This window comes from Gobio gobio, assembly GCF_949357685.1.
Source record: "Gobio gobio genome assembly, chromosome: 5".
NCBI classification, from domain to species: Eukaryota; Metazoa; Chordata; class Actinopteri; order Cypriniformes; family Gobionidae; genus Gobio; species Gobio gobio.
The window spans coordinates 26,319,295-26,343,140 of NC_137101.1; the positions used below are offsets into that span (position 1 = coordinate 26,319,295).

Consider the following 23,846-nt stretch of genomic DNA (forward strand, 5'->3'; position numbering starts at 1 on the left):
CCAACATATGCTCTGATGTCACTGAATATTTCCATAGAAACCACCTTAACAATCTTTCACACAAACTATTTAAATGGACATTACTGTGTTGTGGCGGAAATGACACCAATACTATGCGACAGCTATATTTTGTATAAATAGTAATATTGATAGTGGTCTCACATTAAATAATGTATTTTAATGACTAGTGCTTAATTCAGGTGCATTATACCAGATAAGTCATATTCTTAAAATGTATTTTCATTGTTGAAGTTAAAAAGTCTGTGTGTGCGACAAGGAGAAAACAGGGATTTTGACAACTTTAAGCAGGTTGAAAAGTATGAAAAAATCATAATAGAAAGGTAATAAAAAAAAGTAAGTTGGTTTTATTGTTAGTTTCACAAAGGAAGAGGAATTTGTCCAAAATGATATGTATTTCTAAAAATATGACCAAATAACATGTTGCATAAAAGTGTCACTCAATCACACTTCCAGTCAAAAGTTTGGAATCATTAAGATTTTTTAATGGTTTTGAAAGAAGTCTCTTCTGCTCACCAAGGCTGCATTTATTTGATCAAAAATACAGCAAAAACTGTATTATTGTGAAATATTTTCACAATTTGAAATAACTCCTTTCTATTTGAATATATTTTAAATTGAAATTTATTTCTGTGATTCAAAGCTGCATTTTCAGCATCATAACTCCAGTCTTTAGAGTCACATGATCCTTCAGAAATCATTACACATAATCTGAATTCATTAAAATATTTTGTAGAAAACATCTTATTTGTACGAAGAAAAAGTAATATTACATATTCAGTGTAGTAGTTAAATAAGGCCACATTTATCATTTCATAATTGTATTCTATTTTTTTAATCAAGTAGCACTTATAACATCATACACAAACTTCCACAAACTCTTGCATAGTATGTTGTTGCATGTAAACAGTTCAGTTTGTAATAAAAATCCCAGTAAAACAGCTTCACTCAGATCTCAAACGATTGTCTTAATGTAGTAATTTCATATAACGGTATATATCACTTTTGTAATGTAAAAATATTCAGTTAGTATTCAAACAGTTTTACTGTGCATCCCTGAATCCACGTTTCTTTCTAATCCTAAAGAGTGTTAATGCTAAAAAAACGAAGTGCACATGGAAAATGAAACTCCAGCTGTGAAACGTTTCACAAGCAGTGTGTAAACAGTGGCTGTCCGGCAGTTGCAGGCAAAAATATGCATGCCTGTATTGTTATGGCCCACTGGCTGAAAGAATAAGTATAGAATAACCAATCATGATAACATGTCAAAATATATGATTCTTCAAATTAAACAAGCAAAATATATGCTTCAGGTTGCTTGAGAAACATAATTGTTTTTATATTGATGTGGAAAGCAGCATTTCAAATAATTCATATTAACATAAAATGTATATCAACATGACTGAATTCACCCATCAAATTTTCCCCAGGCAGTTTTTCATGTTAAAGCATAATCACAATTGCTGTTTGGATCTTCAGTATCGGCCAACATCTGTTGCAAGACCTTGAGCCACCTTAGTACTTTTATATACGCCTGATCTTGCGTTCGGTCATAGTTTTGTGGTTAACTTGACTCATCTCTGAATGAACAAAAAAAAGACAAAGCATATTTTTTATCATATTCATAAATCATTTTCATTATGCATTTTAAAGTGATTCAAGATAGTCAGATTAATAAACCCGAAGATCATGTGGTGCCTTAAATTACAGACACAAGAAGACATTTAAATGTTTCATACTGTTTCTAAACGCTTTTGCTGACATACTTGCAAAATCCAGAGTGTAAGAGTAACTGTTCACAGTGAAATGCATTGTCGTTTGGCTCTTTTGGTAACAACTCTCAATGTCAGCACTTGAGACTGAACAACCAACCTATTGAAAAACAATAGCAAGATCAGTGACAGCAATTTCTTCTCATTAAGTCGTTAATTAAGGGATAATTTACATTCAGCCTGTCATTATTGCAAACTAAACCACTTCAGCAAGATCAGGACTGGTATTGCATCACCCTGAAGGGTTTTATATTGCAATAATTACTAGTTGAATGCACTTTCCCGGCTCTCAAATACATAATTACATGATCATGAAAACATTTTTGGATTTATGATTTGAGCTCGAATTATTGTATTACTTTAATTCAAACTCAAAATTAAAACAAAATAAATCATTTTTTGACCACCAAATGTCACTGATTAAAACGTCAATTGGCCAGCAACAAGATGAACATTAACAATGCAATAATATTATTAACAGTACTATAATATATATTACATCTCTGCAACCCAAATGACTTCCATCTGCTACATTATATTTAGTTCTTTATTCCTTGTTTATTTTAAAGTGCTTTAAAGGATTAGTTCACTTCAAAATGAAAATGTCCCGATATTTTACTCACCCCATCTCATCCAAGAAGTTCATGTATTTCTTTCTTCAGTTGAAGAGAAATTACATTTTTGGAGGAAAACATTTCAGGATTTTTCTCCATATAATGTACTTCAATGGCAACCAAAATGTTGAAGGTCCAAATCAATGCAGTTAATAATATTATTAATATTTATTAATATTTTAATAATATTATTATTAATAAGGTTTCAGAGGCTCTGCGGGATCCCAAACGAGGAATAGGGTCTTAGTGAAACCATCTGTCATTTAAATTTTTTTTTTTTAAATGAATATACTTTTTAACCTAAATTGCTCATCTTGCGCTGGTCTGCGAAAACGTCACACTAGACATAGGCGGAAGTACGGCCCCAAGCGAACACGCGAGTACTAATACAAACGCACTTTACCAAAAAAAACACTCCATCTTCAACTTCAAAATCACTCGACATCGTTGTTTTACCTTTTTTTTTTGCTAAAGGGCGTTTGTATTAGTCTTCGCATGTGTGCTTTGTAAACACGGGTGGCGGTACTTCTGCCTACGTCTAGCGTGGCGTTTTCGACGTGATTGCGCAATCACTGGCGAGCCGCAGAGCAGCGCAAGATGAGCAATTCTGGTTAAAAAGTAGATTCATTTGTAATTTTCTCGTTTCACTAGATAAGACCCTATTCCTCATTTGGGATCGTGCGCTAGAGCCTCTGAAGCCCTTCGAAGCGCCTTGAAACTGCGTTGATTTGGACCTTCAACATTTTGGTTGCCATTGAAGTCCATTATATGGCGAAAAATCCTGACATTTTTACCTCAGAAAACGTAATTTCTTTTCGACTGAAGAAAAAGCAATGAACATCTTGGATGAGATAGGGGTGAGTAAAATATCAGGACATTTTCATTTTGAAGATAACTAATCCTTTAGCTGCCCTGCTGAAAGAAACATTTATAACCAGCTGGTTTGCTGCTCTTATATGGTCTTCCATTTTGGTCAGGCTGGTCTGTTGGCTGGTTTTAGAGGAGTTTTGTTTTAAACAACAGCTTGGTCCCAGTGTAACTTTTGTATTATTGAGATACTTTTATAGTGGGTTTCTGCAGGTTTTATGAAGGTAAATGTAAGACTTTTTAAAGACCTTTTTAAGACCAAGAAAAGAGGAATAAATTGAAGGGAACACATGTCAAAATGTTCTCTAAATGTAAATGTCTATAGGGAGAAACACAATGAGTTGTATTAGCAACACTTCAGAGTTTGAAAATACAACTTCCAACAGATATCCATAACTTTTTAATTCATTTACCAAAGTAGCTTAAATCGCTCTACTCCCAAATATATGGAAATATATTTTACAGTATCTTCTGATCACACAGCAAAAAAGTGATGTTCTTCCTCAGTATATTTGTCTTGTTCTCCAGTGCAAATGTCTAAAGATTCTTAAATCAAGATACATTTACTGGAGATGCAAAATTACATAACTTGGAGTAATTTCCAGAGAAATTGATTAAAATAAAATGTTTATGATTAAAACAAGAACAAATATCTGCCAATGGGCTCAGAAAAAAATTCAAAGGGACCTTTTTGATAGATATTTGTTCAATTTCTCAAGACTTCCATTTACATTTGCATCTTAAGTTAATCTTTTATTAATTTATTAGTAAATTAATTTAAAGATCCTTAGATATTTGTATTGGAAAACAGGACAAATATACTGAGGAAAATTATTTTGCAATGTATGCAACATTTAATGCCATGACTTTTATGAATTTAAGACATTCTGCTCTGATTTGTGTAAGGGCGAATTAAGACATTTTTTGAGACATGCAAAATAATATAAATTTTAAATCATTTTGGCAATTATGTTATGCGTTTTTGTCATTTTTATTAGTTTATTTTTATCTATTATTATTAATTTTATTTATTTTAGTACATCAAGTTAAATGCTGAGTTCACACCATTCCGTAACGACAAGACGAAAACACGCAACTTTCTATTCGGAGTTGTTTACGTCCTCACACTTGGAATTATGTGTTTCTATGGCGACACTATCAACAGCATAATAAACCTGCAGCCGGAGGCTGTCGGAGGACTCCAAAAATTCCCAGTTTACAAGTTATAATTACGAGTTCAACGAGAATGTGAATGTTTTTTGCAAGTCAAAATCTCGTGATTACGGAAAACGAATTGCACTACACCGTTTTCAACTAAAAACAGAACATTGTTATGCATGTTGGCTGTTCATTTATACATTTTTGAAAACGATACCACTATTGTCTTTGTGTAAACAAAAAAAAACCCATGAATTTTTGAAAACGGTGATGTCATGCACATGCGTATTACGTGTTCAGTCTATAGGCGCATAGTGTATTTTAGAGAAATAATTAATCAATATACACATTAAAAATATACACAACACATTAAACACATTCAAAGTCCTTGTCACTAAAAAGCATTGTGCCTTTGTAAATAATCAAAGAAAGATGTTTTACCGTTTTGTTGAAGGTGTACCACTGATGATTCCCTTTAAACTGCCACACTGGAGTTTTGTTTGTTGGAGGATTCAGAAAGTTTTTGAAATGGGAGGTTATTTCATGTAATCTGTTTAGTGACAACATTATACTGTTAGTAGCTAGTATCTGTATTACTTTTACACAATAATCCAAATCAATTGAAAGGGATAGTTCACCCAAAAATTTTAATTCTGTCATTAATTACTCTCATTACCCTCATGCCGTTCCAAACCCGTAAGACAGAACACAAATGAAATCTGAGATCTTTCTGTCTCTCCATTGACAGGCTACGCAACTGACACTTTGACGCTTCAAAAAGTTCATAAAGAAATTGTAAAAAGAAACCATATGAATTCATGGATTAGTTTTACAATCTCTTTATGAATTTTCTCATTTTTTGGGTGAACCATCACTTTAAACAACCACTTTTACTTCTGCAATGTGACATTTCTGAATGAAACAGAGCGAGACCTGAATGCATTTATATGCAATGGACTTAATGGAGAAAAGTGGGTGTTATATACCTGAATATGATAATGGTGGCACTTTTATTCAAATCTGCCATTATAAATTAGATTGTTATGTGATAAGGAAAAGAGGTAAACATGAATCTGTTAAGTATTTACCCTCCACTTTGTGCTGGTTCATATTTAGGGCGGCGTCTAACCCGCCTCTTACGGTGTGTAGATAGATTTGTCTGACACATTCCTGGAAACACAAAGACATTCATGAATGCGACCTGTTTACAGAAAAGAAAAGAAACAAAAAGAACAGATGTGTGTGTGGGGGTGAATATGAAACAAACCTTTGAAGCTAATCTCATACTGGGCAGAGTCAATGCCGAACTTAACTGAACCATGTTGGTTTTGTTTATACGCCGTCTCCAGTGCTGAGCTCTGAATTGGACTGGTTTTGCCCTATAGAGACACAAATACAATCAATAGATATTCATTAAATAATGATCAAACCCATTCATGCATAATATCACTTTCATATCTTAAACATCAAACTTGATCTGATAAGCAGCCCTTCTCAAGTTTCTTTGTTCTCACGACTCTTTTCTTTTACTCTGGCTATCACCAGACCAAGCTCAATTTAAGATTGAACATTGGTCTGGGGAGTCTGCTCTGTATTTTCTACTGCACATGCGCGCAAAAACGAGCATAAATTAAATGACTCTGTACGCAATTGGATAGTCCTTCAACCAATCAGACCACAAGAGGCCTGATCAATGGGCAACGACCCACCGCTTCTCTATCCGTCATCGTGTTAAACCCGCCAATAGTGGGCCAGGTGGATAAGCCAGTCTGTGATTGGTTCCCGCAAAAGTATAACAGAAGCAGTAGAAATAAATGTACAGGTTTCCAGACTGAGTTGCCGGGCGAAATCAAATTGCTGGCAGATCAGGCTGGGTTTACCCAGTCTAGATTTTTATTACATTTGATTTCAAATTTTTTTAAATTTGTTTTGTTATATGAAGGTTGTATCAAATCTTGGAAATTTCAAAAATTGTATAATTGTTAGGCAAGTGGCAGGGTAGGAAACATGGAACAATGGAAACACTATAAGGGAGCTAAGGAAACTAGGCAAACACAGGAAGTTAAACAAAGGAACAATACAATACATATCAAAATAACAGTCCTTAAAGGGTTAGTTCACCCAAAAATGAAAATTCTGTCTTTAACTACTCACCTCATGTCGGTCCAAACCCATAAGACCTTCTTTCATCTTCGGAACACAAATTAAGATAATTTTGATGAAATCTGAAAGCTTTCTGACCCCTCCATAGACAGCAATTTAATTACCACTTTGTTAAAATAGTCCATGTTACTCCAGTGGTTCAACCTTAATTTAATGAAGCGACGAGAATACTTTTTGTGCGCAAACAAATCCAAAAATAATTATTCAACAATCTCTTCTCATCTGAGTCAGTCTCCTAGGCTAAATACAGTGCAGTGCTTTCAAAGCGCTAAATCAGAACGCCGACTTACCATTGGCTGACACTGTTCACATGAGCACCACGACGCATGTGTGTGATGCTTACGCAAGAGCTAGCCAATGGTGAGCCGTAGAACTCAGAAGTGCTGCACTGTTTACACTACGACTAGGTTAACAACGTAGGACACTGGCACAAATGAAAAGAGATTGTTGAATAAAGTCATTATTTTAGTTTGTTTTTTTGCGCACAAAAAGTATTCTCGTCGCTTAAGTATAATTACGCAAATAGTAAAATTAAGGTTGAACCACTGGAGTCACATGGACTATTTAAACAATGTCTTTACTAGAGAGAGAGGTCAGAGAGCTCTCGAATTTCATCAAAAATATCTTAATTTGTGTTCTGAAGGTCTTACGGGTTTGGAACGACATGAGGGTGAGGAATTAATGACAGAATTTTCATTTTTGGGTGAACTAACCCTTTAAACTCAAAACAGGGTAAACAAGGCAGGAATGTAACAATAATGGCTTTTATGTAGTAATAATACATATTTTTTTGTCCCAAACCCAGACTTCGAATGTTAAAATATCCTTCATATAAAAATTTGGTAAGTGTATATAAAATAAATCCATCATATTCCACATTCATCATAAAAATCTATGAATTATTACTATGAAACTATTATAGCCTAAACAAATAGTGAAAAAATCGTATTTTAAAATATAAAAATATGATATTTTTATTATATTATTATTTATAGTCTATATCTTTGATATACGTATTGCTCAGTGCTTGTTACTTGTATAGGATACATCAAATACTAGATATCACTATTGGTAGCCTTAGCAAGGTACAAAATGTATAGTCATTTCCAACACACTTTTGTTTTTGAAAAATTAATGATAGTTCAGAAAAATGAAGAAAATGACTGTATATCCAACTAGGACATTGTTAGTGGGCCAATTAAGTTAAAACTTTTGAGACTGTCAAAGTGTGTGTATTTTGCGGTCCACATGAGTACAAAACTCACCTTCCCTCCATACTGGTACCAGCAATGGTCACCTCTGTAATACCACAACCAGTCTGTATCCTTTGAGCTCATACGTCGCACTTTAATATTCTTTTTTTTAAGAACTCTCATTTTAGTGAAATCAATCGAAATTACCCTGTAATGTGAATGAGGAGGAGTTAACATGTCAGTTACTTATAGCTGCAGCAATCGGGATGTGTTAACGGGATATGGCCAAAACTGCAAATTTGGCAACAAACAAACAAATAAATAATAATAAAAAAAACAATACAGTTGCGACATGGTGTGTTACAGCATAGAGGAACGAAATGTGGGAAAATATACACAGAAGATACATTTTTGGGTACTATTCCATTAATCTTTCAAAAATCTTGGTACACGCAAATACTAAATATATATATATATATATATATATATATATATATATATATATATATATATATATATATATATATATATATATATATATATATATATATATATATATATATATATATATATATATATATATATATATATATATTTGCACATACCCAGCATGGGTGTTATAGATCTTGATTCCTTTGGTGCTGGGGAGTGAATATTGGGCTTCTAGAATGTGATCATTGGTAATGTTCTCCCAGCCCCTTCCAAAATTCAACTGCCATCTGTAGGGCCCGTCACATTCTTCATCAGTGTCTATATATGATTAAAAAAATAATCAAATGACTAATGATGATTGACTGAACAATTAAACATACACACATCAATATAAACACAAACGTGTCAATGAGTGATTGTACTTAACTACTATATACATAATTATACAACAGATCTCAAATGTATATATCACTCATACTCATTCCAGTGTTGTTATTGTTAACTAGAACTCACTCTATTTAAAATTTGTATTGTTATCGTTAATTAAAATAAACCTGAAATAAGATAATAAATGAAATATACTAGATTAAAAACTTAAAAACTTAAAAATAAGTTTAAGCTGAAGTAGTACAATTTCTAATTTCAATTTCTGCATTGTGGGACTTTTTAGGGAGCTGGAAGGTTTTCTGTGATTGAGACTGCCCTTAAAATGTCCGACTCCCTGATCAGTGCACTGACTACTGAACTAGGGAGCTTTGTTTGATCAGTGCATTTAAGCCCTGTGTTCCAGTCTGTTCCTTGTCCGTTATTGTTGCGTTTAAAGTGGTTGTTCATGTCTCACGTTCGATGCGCGCATATGTGTGTACGGTTCGCGGTTATATGCACCGATCGGGCAGGCCAAGTAATAGAAAAATTACATTCCAATCCATTGCGGATGGATGAGAGATAAATCATTGTGTTTGTTTGAAAAATATATTTTGCGGGCCATGTGGGCGATTTGTTCCGGTTGCCGTTTTCCCACACGCTTTCAAAACAATTCCCACATGTGAGCTGAAGCTCATTAAATATGCAAATCTTATCCAATCCTAGCCGTGGACATTTACTTCCAAGTCTTCAGTGCGGCACGCCCATCAAATCCGAGCGTGTCTTGAGAGAGCCTCAAAACCAGGGTAGAAAATAGCTATTACTTATTCATTATGATATTTTTTAATGTAAAAACCACGCAAATGTCATAAGTTGACCTCAGACAACAGTATAAAAATGAAAAAAAGCCAGTTCATGACCCCTTTAATATATAAATATAATATATATATACACACACACAAATATATTATGTAAACAAAAACTTTTGTTAGATGCGATTCATCGATTTGACAGCACTAATAATATTATATTAATGATATTATATTATTCATAATTGAAGAACAGATGGTGATTAGTCTATATTAAGAGTTAACTATCAGCTGCTTCTGAATTTGATATTTGTCAATGTCAGGTAACATATTTCAGGATAACATTGAGTGTGATTTGTTGAGATTCTTTCACTTTTAATGACGTATTTATGATACAGTACCCATATTTTAATTGATTTCTCAGTATATTTTCCAGCCCTTTACACACATACCTGCAGATGAGGCTCCGCTAGCTCGTTTACTTTGTCCAGACGATGAACTCTGAAGGTTGTGGTTGAGATGACACCCGGCACCATACTTGCACGAACCCTTCAGGAAGTTACTGCATATGTGCTCCTCTCTACACTTGTTCCCATAACGGCAGTTACCACGATTGTAATGCACACAAACGTTATGCTTGAACACAAAGCATCATAATTGATTAAGATTTGTTCATTGGGCTGCTGCTGCATGCATTCACACTCAATAATATGATTCTTTCTAATATATCATTTTTAACACCACAAGGGCTTTTGTTTCTGCTTTCCTTTGAAATGTCTTAGATGTACCTTGACAGATGTTTGTGGAGCTTCTTCAGTGTCAGAGGCAGAATTGGTGGCTGCCTCAGAGTCTGTGTCACTGTCACTGAATCCTGAGCAACTATCATTCGAGTGATTGCTGCCTTCATCTAGGAGGAAAGAAGTGATCTTATTTATATGAGAACACTTTGAATCTATATCAATAATTCTAAATGAATTTGTCAATAATGATAAAAATGTATGCAATAGAGATTTTACTGGATCACAGGATTGGGGAGTCCGGGGCTAGTTGTCACAGAGGGAAAGGCTATATTTCACTTTTATGTACTCACGGTTGGTTTTTATTATGTTTTCATTTATTTTTGCTCATTTTAAATAGTCTTTTATGCTCGTCAATACTGCATAGCTTTGATTAAAAGTACACAAAACATTTTTACATTGTGAAATATTAGATTTATTTTAAGGTATCATTGTGTAATTATATATTTAAGTACTGAGTAATAATAATTAACAATGTGTATTGTGTACTTAGGGTTAGGGTATAGGATTAGGTTTTGGGTTACACTTTATTTTACAGTGTCATTGTTACAGTGTAATTATATATTTAAGTACTGAGTAATATTAATTAACTTACTATAGGGTTAGGGTGGGATTAAGGTTTGGTTGAGGGTTAGTTGCATGTGATTATGCATAATTTACTGTTATTACTACAGTAAGTACAAGTAACACATGTGATAAGACACTGTAAAATAAAGTGTTACCAAATATTATTAAAATTAAATATTATTATAATTTTTAAAAGAAGTGTTTCTTTTAAAATGTAATTTATTCCTGTTATGGCAAAGCTGACATTTTCAGCAGTCTTGATCCTTTAGAAATTATTCTAATATATATTTATGCATTTGGCAGATGCTTTTATATCCAAAGCGACTTACAGTGCCCTTATTACAGGGACAATCCCCCTGGAGCAACATGGTAAATAAAATGCCTTGCTCAAGGACACCAGCAACCTTCTGCGTATCAGTTCCATGGTTTAACCCACTGGACCACCATCTCATATGCTGATTTGGTGCTTAAGAAACATTATTATTATAAATGTTGAAAACAGCTGTGCTACTTAATAAAAGAGTCTTTGATAAATTGAAAGTTCAAACGAAAGGCATTTATTTGAAATATTTTTGGGGACAATGTAAATGTATTTTTTTTTTTATCCATTTAATGCATCCTTACAAATATTTATGTAAAAAAAAAAAATCGTACTGACCCCTTACTGTGTGTGCATGTTAAGAACAGATCTCTGTAGGTCCAATATTAGGTTATTGGGAAAATCTGTTCAGCCATGATATGTCCAATTATACATTGAAACATGTATTTTAATTTTTTTGAAGAAATGTTATAAGTCTAATTAAAAAAGAGAACATTACATTAATTATTCTACTGGTTCATGATGCACCTGATCACAAATTAAATTGTGAAACTGAACCATTAGGCCTACATCTCATAATACAAAAGATGAAAAATGTAAATTCAAAGCTGTCACTAGGGCACTACCCTTTCAAAAGGTACTAATATGTACTAATAGATGACTCCCACACCCACCTTAATTTTATTAATTTAGCCAGACAAGTGATTACCATCTTAACTATAAAAAACAAATACATGGGCAGAATACACATACTTTCTGCTTAAAATAAGCCTAAAATGCAAAATAACAAGACAAAGTAAGGATAGAAAGAGTTATTTTCAAGCATAAGTAACAAAACATTTGAAGTAAAAAAAAGAAGTAATTTATATAGTATAAACTTATAACCTATAGGCCTACACATGAAAATGTAAATATTAAATACAATTATAAAATATTTGTTAGTTTTATTTATCATATTTATGTTGTTTTATTTTGGTAATGTGTTTTTGTTAAGTCATGTTATAATATTGTTTTGAACTGGTTGTTATGTACAATGGTTACTAATTGTTTTCATTGTTTTGTTTTGTTGTTGTGTTTTCGCGGGTGTGTTGAATTGTATTAAATCCAGACCAAAAATCCATATAATCAATTTAATAATAATAATAATTAATGTAGATCATTGTGATAAATGATCTGTACTTAAGAACAGTCAGATTTTTGTATTATAAAATGTAGGCTACTCTAAAAGTGTCGGGTTCTTTAAGAACGACCTTCCCCCCTTTGTGCGCATGTACCAAGTATGCACGCGACGCGAGTCATGCGTATGTGATATGTCTCTGTAAATAAAATAGCATCACGTTCACATGTGGCAGTTGCTGCGTTATTTAATGGGACGTACAACAATTAATAATGATAATAATAATATAGGGAGCCCACAACAACAACAACAACAACAACAACAACAACAAAACATGTATTGTCCAAGGGCCTGTACCATGATGGTAGTTTAACAAACTCAGGGTTACAGGATTAGTTTCGAGTTGACAAAACCAAACCAATCTATTCAGGCTTTGTTGGTCCCATGATGCTGATCCTCAACTTTCTCTGTTAACTCAGGCTTTGATCCTGAGTTTAGGAGTTTAGCTGTGACATCAGCAGTGAACAGCCAATCACATGCTGTGGATAGATTCACTTCTCACGAGAGAAGCAGTGTGATTCACTTCACTCTTCTGCAGAATATACATGATTGAAAAATATTAAGAATTTAAACAAATTTACAAGAAAAGAGCTGTCGAGGACAACTTTAAGAAAAATCTTATACGTCAATGCAAGTAAAAGTTATGAAGTTAGTTTAGTTGATATATAGAGAGAATTGAACATTTATGCTCACATGTATTTTTTTTATAGATTTAGTTATTGAATTTAAAGCTTATTTGTATGACCTTTATATAGGCTATTTATTTTAATATTAACAAAATGCATATTAATGATTGATTTACTAAAATTATACATGTGTAATTGATTAAGGGTATAATAATTACATAAATTATTTTTAAATAATTCAAAATTATTATTATTATAAATAAGCATTGTTAAAAGCCAGAGGCTTAAGTCTTTAATAGCCATTAGCTATGTAGTGACCTTTAATTTGGAGTAGAAAAAAGGGGGATTGACTTTATTGCATCAGATATGTGTCACCTTGCTCACAGCTGATTGGTCCAATTTCAGTTTGAGATCTCTTATCCAGAACATAACCTGCCCTGGAGCAGGTTAGCTGTGGAGTGTAAGTTACTATGGAGATGAACACTGCTAAAAGCCAAACCACTTTAATGGTACCTTAAACCCAGGATTGGCACAAACTAAGCTTAAACATATCTGGCTAGCCAACTAAACCGGCTTCATGGTATAGGCCCCAGGTTTTTTAATGAAAAGATAATAACAAATGAGATTTTAGTGATATTTTGACCACTCAAATAGGAAATGTCCCCGGTTTCCATTTCAGAAATCTGGTCAGCTTACTTTGTGAGCGCTGCTTCCCATTGTGACAACATGCCTCGTTCTGTCTTTGAGGTAAGAGACTTTGACTTTCCAAAATAAACATGATACATGTTCACTGGAGTAAAACTGGTCCCAAGTAGTCTCAACTAGTTTTAGAAAAATATTTCAAAAAGAGAACGACGCACAACCAAGAGAGTGTTGACCGAAACCACAGACTGGTTTCAAGATCAACGCAATAGCCTACTTATGAAGATATTGCTGAAAAGCCCTCTTAAGTAATAACAGCTTGCATTAATGCTCTTTTGTTTATTTGATGTCGGAATATACATGTAACTCACCTGAGTCCACATAGTTCGAAGCCATATTTCTAAATGAAACGCCCTTATTCTTTCGGTTTCATTTTCTTGTAAATATAACATATGCTCGAGGGTAACGTACTAAGCAAACAAACATATACGTTGTTTTGACGAATTCATAAATTATATCATAAGGGTTTTACGTAAAGTCCACAATAATTTGGCCTAAAATGACAAAATCCCTATAATACAACAATATAATTAATTTATCTAAATAGACTTGAATGACTACAAGAAGTCATTTTTGAAGATCTGGCGCCACCTGAAGGACAGAAACTGTAAATGCAAGGTCTAAATTTAAAGGGATGGTTCACCCAAAAATGAGAATTCTGTCATCATTTACTCACCCTGAAGTTGTTCCAAACCTGTATGCATTTCTTTCTGCTGAACACACATGAAACAATTGACTTCCATAGCAGGGGAAAAAATACTGTTAAAATAATCAACTGTACCAACATTCTTCAAAATATCTTCTTTTGTGTTCAGCAGAAGAAAGAAATTCATACAGGTTTGGAACAACGTGACGGTGAGTAAATGATGACAGAATTTTTATTTTGTGAACTATCCATTTAACCCCCTCTTCTGGAACTAGAAAAACTGTTTTATGGTCTCATACGCAAATATGTGTTTGAGATTGATGGGAATGGGATACCTTTCTACAAAAAACAAACAAAAAAAATGTATTACATGCATAACATTTCTGTAAAACAAAATACATAGCCTACTGAAAGCATAAAATAAATAAAGCTGTACAATGTTTAATGACAGTTTAATTTATAGAATCACAGCGGGGTTTTTATAATCAAAGATACATGTGATGTATTATATTACATAACATTACTGTAGTTTGCACACTGTTGACCACAATTCAAAGATTAACAATTGCATTTTTATAGTTTTGCATATGTCTCATATCGTCCCCTTTAATTATAAGGTTCTATCTGACATTTTTGTCAAAATTGAGTTATTCACATATTCTTATTCTGTGACAACTTCTTTACATTATGTGATGTTGTTTTTTAAGTTTTTTTTAAAAAAAAAATTACTTTTTATTTAGAAAATAAAAAGATTCTTTCTACTCAGTCAAATGGAATGCAAAAACTTTAAAGCTCAATATCTCCAAACCAGTCAGAATGCAGATAGAACCTTATAATTCCAAGGTGGCGTTATAGAAGAACATTATTAAACAGACGTAGACCAATGCCAACTCTCGAAAAAGCATGAAAAACAAACAATACAAAATAAATAAATAATGATATTGTATGCATACAAATATATCAGATGCGACAAAGAAATTCACTACAAATGTAGAATTTTGTGGAGCATCATTTCAGCTGCTCCGCTATGTTCATTAGCGGAGCAAAAGTAAGTGACTGAAGGTGGTGTATGAAGTTTATTTAATAATAAATTATCATTAATAATTAATACGACTCTCACATGGTTAACATTAACCACAAAACTCTGAATGTACTTCTTCAACTGACCACTAGATGACAGCAGTAGTTACAGTAAAACTCCCCTGCAGTCATTCATAATGCCTTAAACCGCCGTATTCAAATGACAGGAGTACATTTAAAATTCAAAACATGTTGCTTTTCTCTCTTTTTATCGGAAGATGGTTTGAACTGAACTTGTTAAAAGATGTAAATGTTATCATGTAAATGAGGCATGGACTGACAGGAACAACTGGAACATGTTTTGCACTTTGTTGACAGTTTTCATGTCTGTTGGCAATGGCATTAAGGTCATTTCGTGAATACAGTTGGAGATCTAATCTCAAATTTAGAATGTCCTGTAAAATCTAGGCCCTGAAGAAAACCATATAGAACATTATTTTCTTTACTACCTTCTTATAAAAGCACTGACGGTCACGTAACGTGTTGATAAAAACGCACGAAGACGATGAAGAACTGATTCTGATTGTGTCTTTTTGGTAGGGTTCCCTGCAAAAATTCACATTCCCGGGGCTAAATATCACATAATTGGGGTCGCATCAACCCGCGGACATGAAAAACAGCCAGCGGAAACAGTGTTAAAGGGTTAGTTCACCCAAAAATGAAAATTCTGTCATTAATTACTCACCCTCATGGCGTTCGACACCCGTAAGACCTCCGTTCATCTTCGGAACACAAATGAAGATATTTTAGTTGAAAGCTGATGGCTGAGAAAGGCTTCACATAGGCCTCCATTGGCATTCAGTACATTTACACTCCCAAGACCCATAAAAGGCACTTAAAACGTTGTTACAAAATCCATCTCACCACAGTGACTCTACAATCATTTTACGATGCGACGACAATAGTTTTTGTGCGCAAAAAAAAATGTAAATAACACCTTTATCCATCTTGTTCTTGTCTTCCGTGTGTGCCTCCACGACGCATGCGCGAGAATATGACGCAGATCCGGCGTTCGGACACTTGACCCAGAAGCGATTTGTTTACAAGCAGAGGAAGACGCGCTTATCTAAGCTGTTGAATTCTACATTGATCGTGCTTTAGGTCTCGGCGTAGTTCTCAAAATGGGACTAAAGTGCGCATTTCATGGATTCCCGAACCCCGGCGCTACGTCATATTCTCGCGCATGCGTCGAGGAGGCACACACGGAAGACAAGAACAAGTTGGATAAAGGTGTTTTTTTTTTTTTTTTTTTCGCACAAAAACTATTGTTGTCGCTCGTAAAATTATTGTAGAGTCACTGTGGTGAGATGGACTTTGTAACGACGTTTTAAGTGCCTTTTATGGGTCTTGGGAGTGTAAATGTACTGAATGCCAATGGAGGCCTATCTGAAGCCTTTCTCAGCCATCAGCTTTCAACAAAAATATCTTCATTTGTGTTCCGAATATGAACGGAGGTCTTACGGGTGTCGAACGACATGAGGGTGAGTAATTAATGACAGAATTTTCATTTTTGGGTGAACTAACCCTTTAAAGTAGCCCAATTCAGCGGGAAAACCGCAGATTTGGCAACACTGAGCTGATGTACACTCAACGGCTGTCCGACTTCACTCACTCGTTTTCATTCACTCCTTCAAGTGAACTGTATTAGTGGACTTACGTAGGAAATAGTGAATTGAGCTAGTTACGGTAATAATACATTCATATCACTTTAGGTCTCAAATCAATGTTTAAGTGCTTTTTAGTGTATGGAATAGTGTAGGATGAGAGGGTAATGGTGAGAACCCTATGACAAGAGTTTAAATTTCACTTAAAGAGTCTAATTTCAGATCTAGTGGCTTGAAAAAGTTTTTGCCCCCTTCATGATATTCCCAATTATTGGCTATTTAGAAAACTAAATGGTCACATGTTTAAATGTTACAAACCAAACGCATTACTGGACATGAGTACAGACACAATATAACATTTTAATGTTTATTTAGTTATATCACTGCTGTGAAAAAGAAGTCTCTTAATAACTGTTTGCATAACACTATACAGCAACTGTACATCTATTATTTAAAGTGAGCCTCATTCAGAAAGTAGATCTTTAAATATGAAATTGTCAGGCCCTGGCACATTTGTTCATTCCTATATATATATACACCGATCAGGCTTAACATTGTGACCTAATATTGTGTTGGTCCCCTGTAATTTGCGAGGTGGGGTCTCCATGGATCGGACTTGTTTGTTCAGCACATCCTACAGATGCTCGATTGGTTTGAGACCTGGGGAATTTGGTTATTGGCTCAAACTCGTTGTTGTGCTCCTCAAACTATTCCTAAACCATTTTTGCTTTGTGGCAGGGCACATTATCCTGCTGAAAGAGGCCACAGCCACCAGAGAATACCGTTTCCATGAAAGGCTGTACATGATCTGCAACATCCACATGGATGGCAGGACCCAAGGTTTCCCAGCAGAACATTGCCCAAAGCATCACACTTCCTCCGCTGGCTTGCCTTATTCCCATAGTGCATCCTGGTGCCGCGTGTTCCCAGGTAAGCAACGCACATGCCACACGCAGCCACCATCCATGTGATTAAAAGAAAACGTGATTCATTAGACCAGGGGCCTCATTTATAAACGTTGCGTACGCACAAAAGAAGGCGTACGCTGCTCTCTATGCAATAATTGGTATTTATAAAAAGCAAACTTGACGGGAAAATGTGCGGTCCTTCACGCAAGCTCTGACCCAGGCGTACGCACAAAAACGGGTGAAATGAGAAATGGCGACACCGTCGGCAGATGGAAGAAACACTTGAAAGTGTGTGAAACTGTAGACCGTTGTGTAAAAGAAATGGCAATACTGCCTCTCATAAATAACATTAAGACTTCACAAAGCAAGTCTTAATATTAACAGCCTACACGAACACCCGTTTGATCGGAAAAAAACAAAACAAAATCAAACGAAAATTACAACAGAAATGCAAATTAACACATATTTGCAAAAAGAAAAGTGAAATATGTTCTGCAATAATATTGGCATGTTATGCATTGCAATTCATCCTCATAAATATGGTAAACAGAACGAAATAGCTAATGTACAAAACTGATATTCTCGTCAATGTGTCCGTCTGGCAGAGCAGATACAGATGCAATTATATAGAAAGATAGATAGATAATTAGGGATATATATATAGATAGATAGATAGATAGATAGATAGATAGATAGATAGATAGATAGATAGATAGATAGATAGATAGATAGATAGATAGATAGATAGATAGATAGATAGATAGATAGATAGATAGATAGATAGATAGGTGAACGCATCTTCAGACAGCAAGAAGACTTGCAGGCAAACGAGGACACACTCTGGCGATGGAGCGCTAGACGTTTTTTTGCCTCGACTTTGATGTCCGACCATTTCTTTTTTATTTCGGCGATGGTCCGAGGTTGTGAGGCTACAGCATTTACGGCGTCTGCAACCTTTTCCCACTCAAGTGCCTTTTTGGCATTAGTAATGCCCAAACTGTGCCCTCCAAAACAAAATTTTTCTTCTCTTTTCAACCTCACCAACGATAACTTCTACCTCACATTGAGTGAAGTTACGTTTTTTTTATTTCCTCTCTGTGTTTGCCATGATTTCGCAATCTATGAATATTAACTTGTGGGCGTTTCACAGACTATTTATGGGCAACTATGGGCATGACATGAAGACGCAAAAGCTGCGCTACATTTAGAATTGATTGTGATTTATTAAGGGAAAACTGCGTAGGATGTGCGTGCGCACGGTTTTATAAATCCGAGTATTTCTGTGCGTACGCACGTCCTATGTTTCATCCGTACGCCACTTCTGACGCAAATCCTACGCAAAGTTTTATAAATGAGGCCCCTGGTCACCTTCTTCCATTGCTCCGTGGTCCAGTTCTGATGCTCACTGTTGGTGCTTTCGGCGGTGGACAGGGGTCAGCATGGACACCCTGACTGGTCTCTGGCTATGCAGCCCTATACACAAAAAACTTTGATGCACTGTGTATTCTGACACGTTTCTATCAGAACCATGCATTAACTTCTTGAGCAATTTGAGCTACAGTAGCTTGTCTGTTTGATCGGACCACATAGGCCAGCCTTCTCTCCCCACATGCATCAATGAGCCTTGGCCGCCCATGACCCTGTCGGAACACCCCACAAGAGCTACAGTTTTGGAGATGCTCTGACCCAGTCATCTACCTATCACAATGTGGCCCCTGTCAGACACGCTCAAATCCTTACGCTTGCCCATTTTTTTTGCTTCTAACAACACATCAACTTTTTTGTTCTTCAAAATGGTCTTTGAGGACAAAAATCTGTTGTTGTTTTTTTTTGTAAGAACAGTGCATTAAATTGATCAAAAGTGACAGTTGTAAAGTTTGGCTGTGGTAATATGCAAAACGCAGTAGATACAGAGAAACAAACAGTATTTAGCTTATAATAAATCCAAGGGAAAACTTGTAGAATGAAACCATCAAACATAAATGAGACCGAACCAAGAACAGAGGAAACCTGAGAAACTAGAAAGAACTAGTGAACAGAACCAAAACACAAATAAACAGACATAAACATAACCCTGATAACAGTGAAGACATTTATAATGTTACAAAAAAATTCTATTTGAAAATAGGAATATTTTCACCCTGCAAAATATTCATGCAGGGGCCTTTAGCAAACACAAGATCTGCTGATCGAGAGTTTCTTTTTTATGGAGTCATGAACACATTTTCCACAGGGGCAATATGGGTAATTTACATTTTTATGACATAAATCAAATAATAATATGCTTTTATGTTTTTTAAGCTTTCCGTAGTATGTCTGATATTGTGTTTCATACTAATCAGTAAGCAAAAAATTTGAAAATAATCACTCCACTGCTTCTGACTTGACACCATTTAGATTTAAACATTACAGAAGCATCACACATCAAACCAAACCTGTTCACCGTTATCACTGTCATGTACACGCAAAAAATACAGTACATGGAAAACTATTTTCTGCTCAGCAGAGATGCATTACAGTCTTGTTTCCACCACAGAATAAAATATTTTAAAAGATAATTAAAGATAAACATAAAAAAACACTTTAAAAGATAATTTTAAAAGAAACTTTTTATCGCATAATTGTCAGTTTATATCTCGCAATTCTGACATTTTTCACAGAATTGCGAGTTATAAAGTCAGAATAGTAAGATATAAACTCGCAATTCCGATTTTATAACTCACAATTCTGACTTTAAAAAAAGTCGCAATTACCGTTTTTATTAAAAAAAAAATTATTCTGTGGCAGAAACAAGCTTCCAGAATATGGTATATATCTTTATCATGACATATTTGTTTTTTTAAATTTCTCATATCATGAAACTGTTTCATGATACAGTGTTTCCCCTAGAATTTTTTCCAGCAGCGGTGCTGTTACGTGCCGGAGGTTGTTACCAAGCCGCGTGTCGGGGGGTCCGGGGGCATGCACCTCCGGAATAAAAAAAAAAAAAAAACTTAAACCATGACTTCTGGCAAGTTTTGTGGATAGAAATAGACATTTTGAACATTCAAATCCAAATTAAGCTTTTCATTAGTTTAAAAGGTGACTAGCTTATAGCCTATTTTACTTCAATAACCCGCAGGGACGTTCAAAAAGTTCCTAAGGGGCAAGGGCTCAAATGTAAGAAAGGGGCAATATGTAAAAAAAAAAAAAAAAAAAAAAGTGTTTGGATACTATTTTATGTTTTTGCAAAAAGTCTCATGCTTATCAAGCCTGCATTTATTTAATCAAAAATACAGAAGAAAAAAAAAACAGTAACCTAATATTGTGAAATATTATTACATGTTTTTTTGTTTTTTTTTACCTTTTTATTAATCATATATATATATATATATGTATATGTATATATGTATATATATAATTATATATATATATATAATTAATAAAAAGGTAAAAAAAAAAAAAAAAATTTTTAAGAGCATCACATATCATACAAGAGCTGCTAGTAATTTTCTCTTTGCCTTTTGTTGTTTGATTCACATTAATGGCTCAATCGTCATCAGGTTTATTAGATGCTGCCCCTTTAAGACGCAGATCTAATATCATTCTCCCATTAATTTCTCCCAACTATTTATGCCCATTTAAGCTAAACTGTGTTTAAGTGAATACTCTCCAAGCCTGTCATTTTGAGATTCACACACACACACACCCGCCTTGAACTTGGAAACAGCGTCTATTGCGCGGATTATTGTGCTTTTCATTTAATCAAACACGTTCTGCAAAGGAAGTTGTGCTAGACGATGCGCGAGCATAGTTAATAATAGTTTTATCTCATATCATCTTTTTTTAGGAAGTAGAGGCGCGATATCAAAAGCCCGCCCACACTCTCGCAGATGCAGAACAATTCATTATGTTGGTGTGAAATAAACAGTTATGGAAATGGGGAAATTAAAGCTAAAGCTCCAATCTCCTCCCAAAAATCCTGAAAAAAGTCTGTTAGTGCCTCAGTGACAACTTCACTCAGAGAAGCCGTCAATCTCAGCTGTCAATCATCACGTCACACCCCCCGTTTTTATAGCATTAAATAACTAACTAAACTTATTTAAAAGACGAACACTTGAAATGAACTCATCGTGATAAAAACTGCCTACAATGACAGAAACCAACTTTGGAAAAACATTATTTGAAGTGTAATTTGATTTAGTTTGTCTCGCATCCATTAGAAAACATATAGGGGCGGGTGTAATGAGCTATACTGGGACCAATCACCTGGGGGCGATCGAGGCACGGAGGCTTCAGTTTCTGAGAGGAGGGCTACAGGCTTGATCCCATCCCATATTCCACCATGCGAAATCTGGTCACCCTAGTTTGACCATGCAGTTAGAATGACGACGATTGAACATTTAGAAAAATTTGGATTGGTTTTTATCTTGATTATGTTTTGATGTGTGCATTGTTAGGTGAACACTGAACCATACTGAAACACGACGCCAACAGGAAGCGGTTTTGCAAAAGTGCAATGCTCACACATCACTATTTTTGTTGCATTGCGCTGCTCGTGTTTGATGTGGAAACGGTGTCAGGGTGATGCATCCTTTTTGAAAGCTCCGACCCTGTCGTCTAAGGCCCTGTTTACACCTGGTATTAAAGGATTAGTTCACTTCAAAATGAAAATTTCCTGATAATTTACTCACCCCCAAACTGCATTGATTTGGACCTTCAACCATGGGTTGCCATTGAAGTACATTATATGGAGAAAAATCCTGAAATGTTTTCCTCAAAATTTTTTTTATTTTCAACTGAAGAAAGAAATACATGAACATCTTGGATGACATTGGGGTGAGTAAATTATTAGGAAATTTTCATCTCAAAGTGAGCTTATCCTTTAAGATGCTTTTTCGTCAATCAGATCACAAGTAGACAAAGGAGACCTGTTTACACCCGGTATTTTAATCCATCTCTTTTGTCCACTTTCAACCACTTCTGTCCTGATTTCTTCGAGGGGAGGCTCTATGGGCGGGTAAATGTAAATGTATGTCGTTTTTTTTCCAGATCTTTCAATCTAAAGACCCGTTCACACCAAAAACGAAAACAAATTTTCTAAGTATAAAATAATAGCAGAGTCCACACCACAATTATAACAATATTTTCAGAAAGATTTTTTCCAGCTGTTGAACAATAAAACCAAACGGCTAATCAGAATACATTCGAATTTAAGGGCTTGCGCATTTAAAATGGCAGACATGTTGCAGAGAAGTTAATTCCAGAAAAATCCACCAAGGTTTGACAAGTCAAATCCCCTTTTCAAGGATAATTTAAACAAAATGGAGATATGGAAAACAATCTGTCATACCCTGAGAATAAATGCACTCAAAAAATGATTCTAGCTCTTTGTTCAGTTTATTTAAATAAAATAAGTTGAAACAACACAAATCTTTGTAAAATGTTAAGTTAACACAAACCATTTGTGTTGGGACTACATGATCCATTTCTGTTGCATTGACTGAAACTGGGCAGTGGATTTCTAGTTCCCAGCATGCTTTGCATAGGGATGGATCAGGAGAGTAACTGTTGAAATTAAGTGCTGTTTAATGTGTTTTTTAGTAAAGGGAAAGATCAGTTAATGTTTGATGTTCAGTTATATTTGACATTTGAAAGAGTTTATGTTATGTCAATTTTTGAGGTTGATCATTACTTGCATGCTACAAATGTTACACTTGAACAAGTGTTGTGTTGGCTATTAGTTTTTATAGACATAAATAAAATAATTTAGTTTGAGGGTCAGCACATCATTTACACAGTCTACATAGCTCATCAGTTATACCCCTTGCAATCAAACGATCATGGAACATGTATGTGTGTACAACAGCTACCAACAACCTAACCACAAGCTCAGAGAGTTGAGGGGAGGGCGCGTTCCAAAGTTCAAATTTGGTGAACTCTGACCTGCGAATTCGCCTCATGTGAAGACTAGGGTGGCCATATTTCCGGATTTTGGCCGGACAGTCTGGATTTTAAGCCCCCTGTCCGGCGCAGCCTCAAGCCGGACACT

At 34.8% G+C, this 23,846-nt stretch overlaps 3 protein-coding genes across 4 annotated transcripts in view; 1 reads left to right on the top strand and 2 right to left on the bottom strand.

Annotated features, from left to right (window-relative positions):
- The window catches only part of taf3 (TAF3 RNA polymerase II, TATA box binding protein (TBP)-associated facto), a 996,662-nt gene that overhangs the window by 747,246 nt on the left and 225,570 nt on the right, over nucleotides 1–23,846 (bottom strand). The window lies entirely within an intron of this gene.
- On the bottom strand, nucleotides 838–13,944 carry LOC307126594 (uncharacterized protein). The gene is made up of 10 exons (XM_079817204.1): nucleotides 13,889–13,944; nucleotides 10,178–10,296; nucleotides 9,842–10,025; nucleotides 8,391–8,535; nucleotides 7,858–7,993; nucleotides 5,697–5,808; nucleotides 5,518–5,599; nucleotides 4,871–4,979; nucleotides 1,785–1,890; nucleotides 838–1,598 (listed from the first exon to the last, which is right to left on the bottom strand). Exons 1-10 carry the CDS (start codon nucleotides 13,911–13,913, stop codon nucleotides 1,543–1,545), a joined length of 1,074 nt encoding a protein of 357 aa, XP_079673330.1. The 5' UTR covers nucleotides 13,914–13,944; the 3' UTR covers nucleotides 838–1,542.
- tnni1d (troponin I, skeletal, slow d) overlaps nucleotides 13,284–23,846 on the top strand; it is a 123,567-nt gene continuing 113,004 nt past the window's right edge. Inside the window, exons 1-3 of one of the 2 annotated variants that reach the window (XM_079817211.1) lie at nucleotides 13,284–13,455; nucleotides 13,555–13,622; nucleotides 17,646–17,837. The gene's annotated coding sequence lies outside the window, so the exon portion shown is untranslated. The remainder of the gene's footprint in view (nucleotides 13,456–13,554; nucleotides 13,623–17,645; nucleotides 17,838–23,846) is intronic. The other variant, XM_079817213.1, reaches the window with a different exon arrangement.

Bases quoted from the DNA above. Each gene is read 5' to 3' on its own strand.
- LOC307126594 (XM_079817204.1), bottom strand. From the start codon at position 13,913: ATGGCTTCGAACTATGTGGACTCAG. The intron at 10,297-13,888 runs GTGAGTTACATG...CTTTCCTCCTAG, and splicing joins TTCGAACTATGTGGACTCAG to ATGAAGGCAGCAATCACTCG. The intron at 4,980-5,517 runs GTAAATACTTAA...GTCACTAAACAG, and splicing joins GAACCAGCACAAAGTGGAGG to ATTACATGAAATAACCTCCC.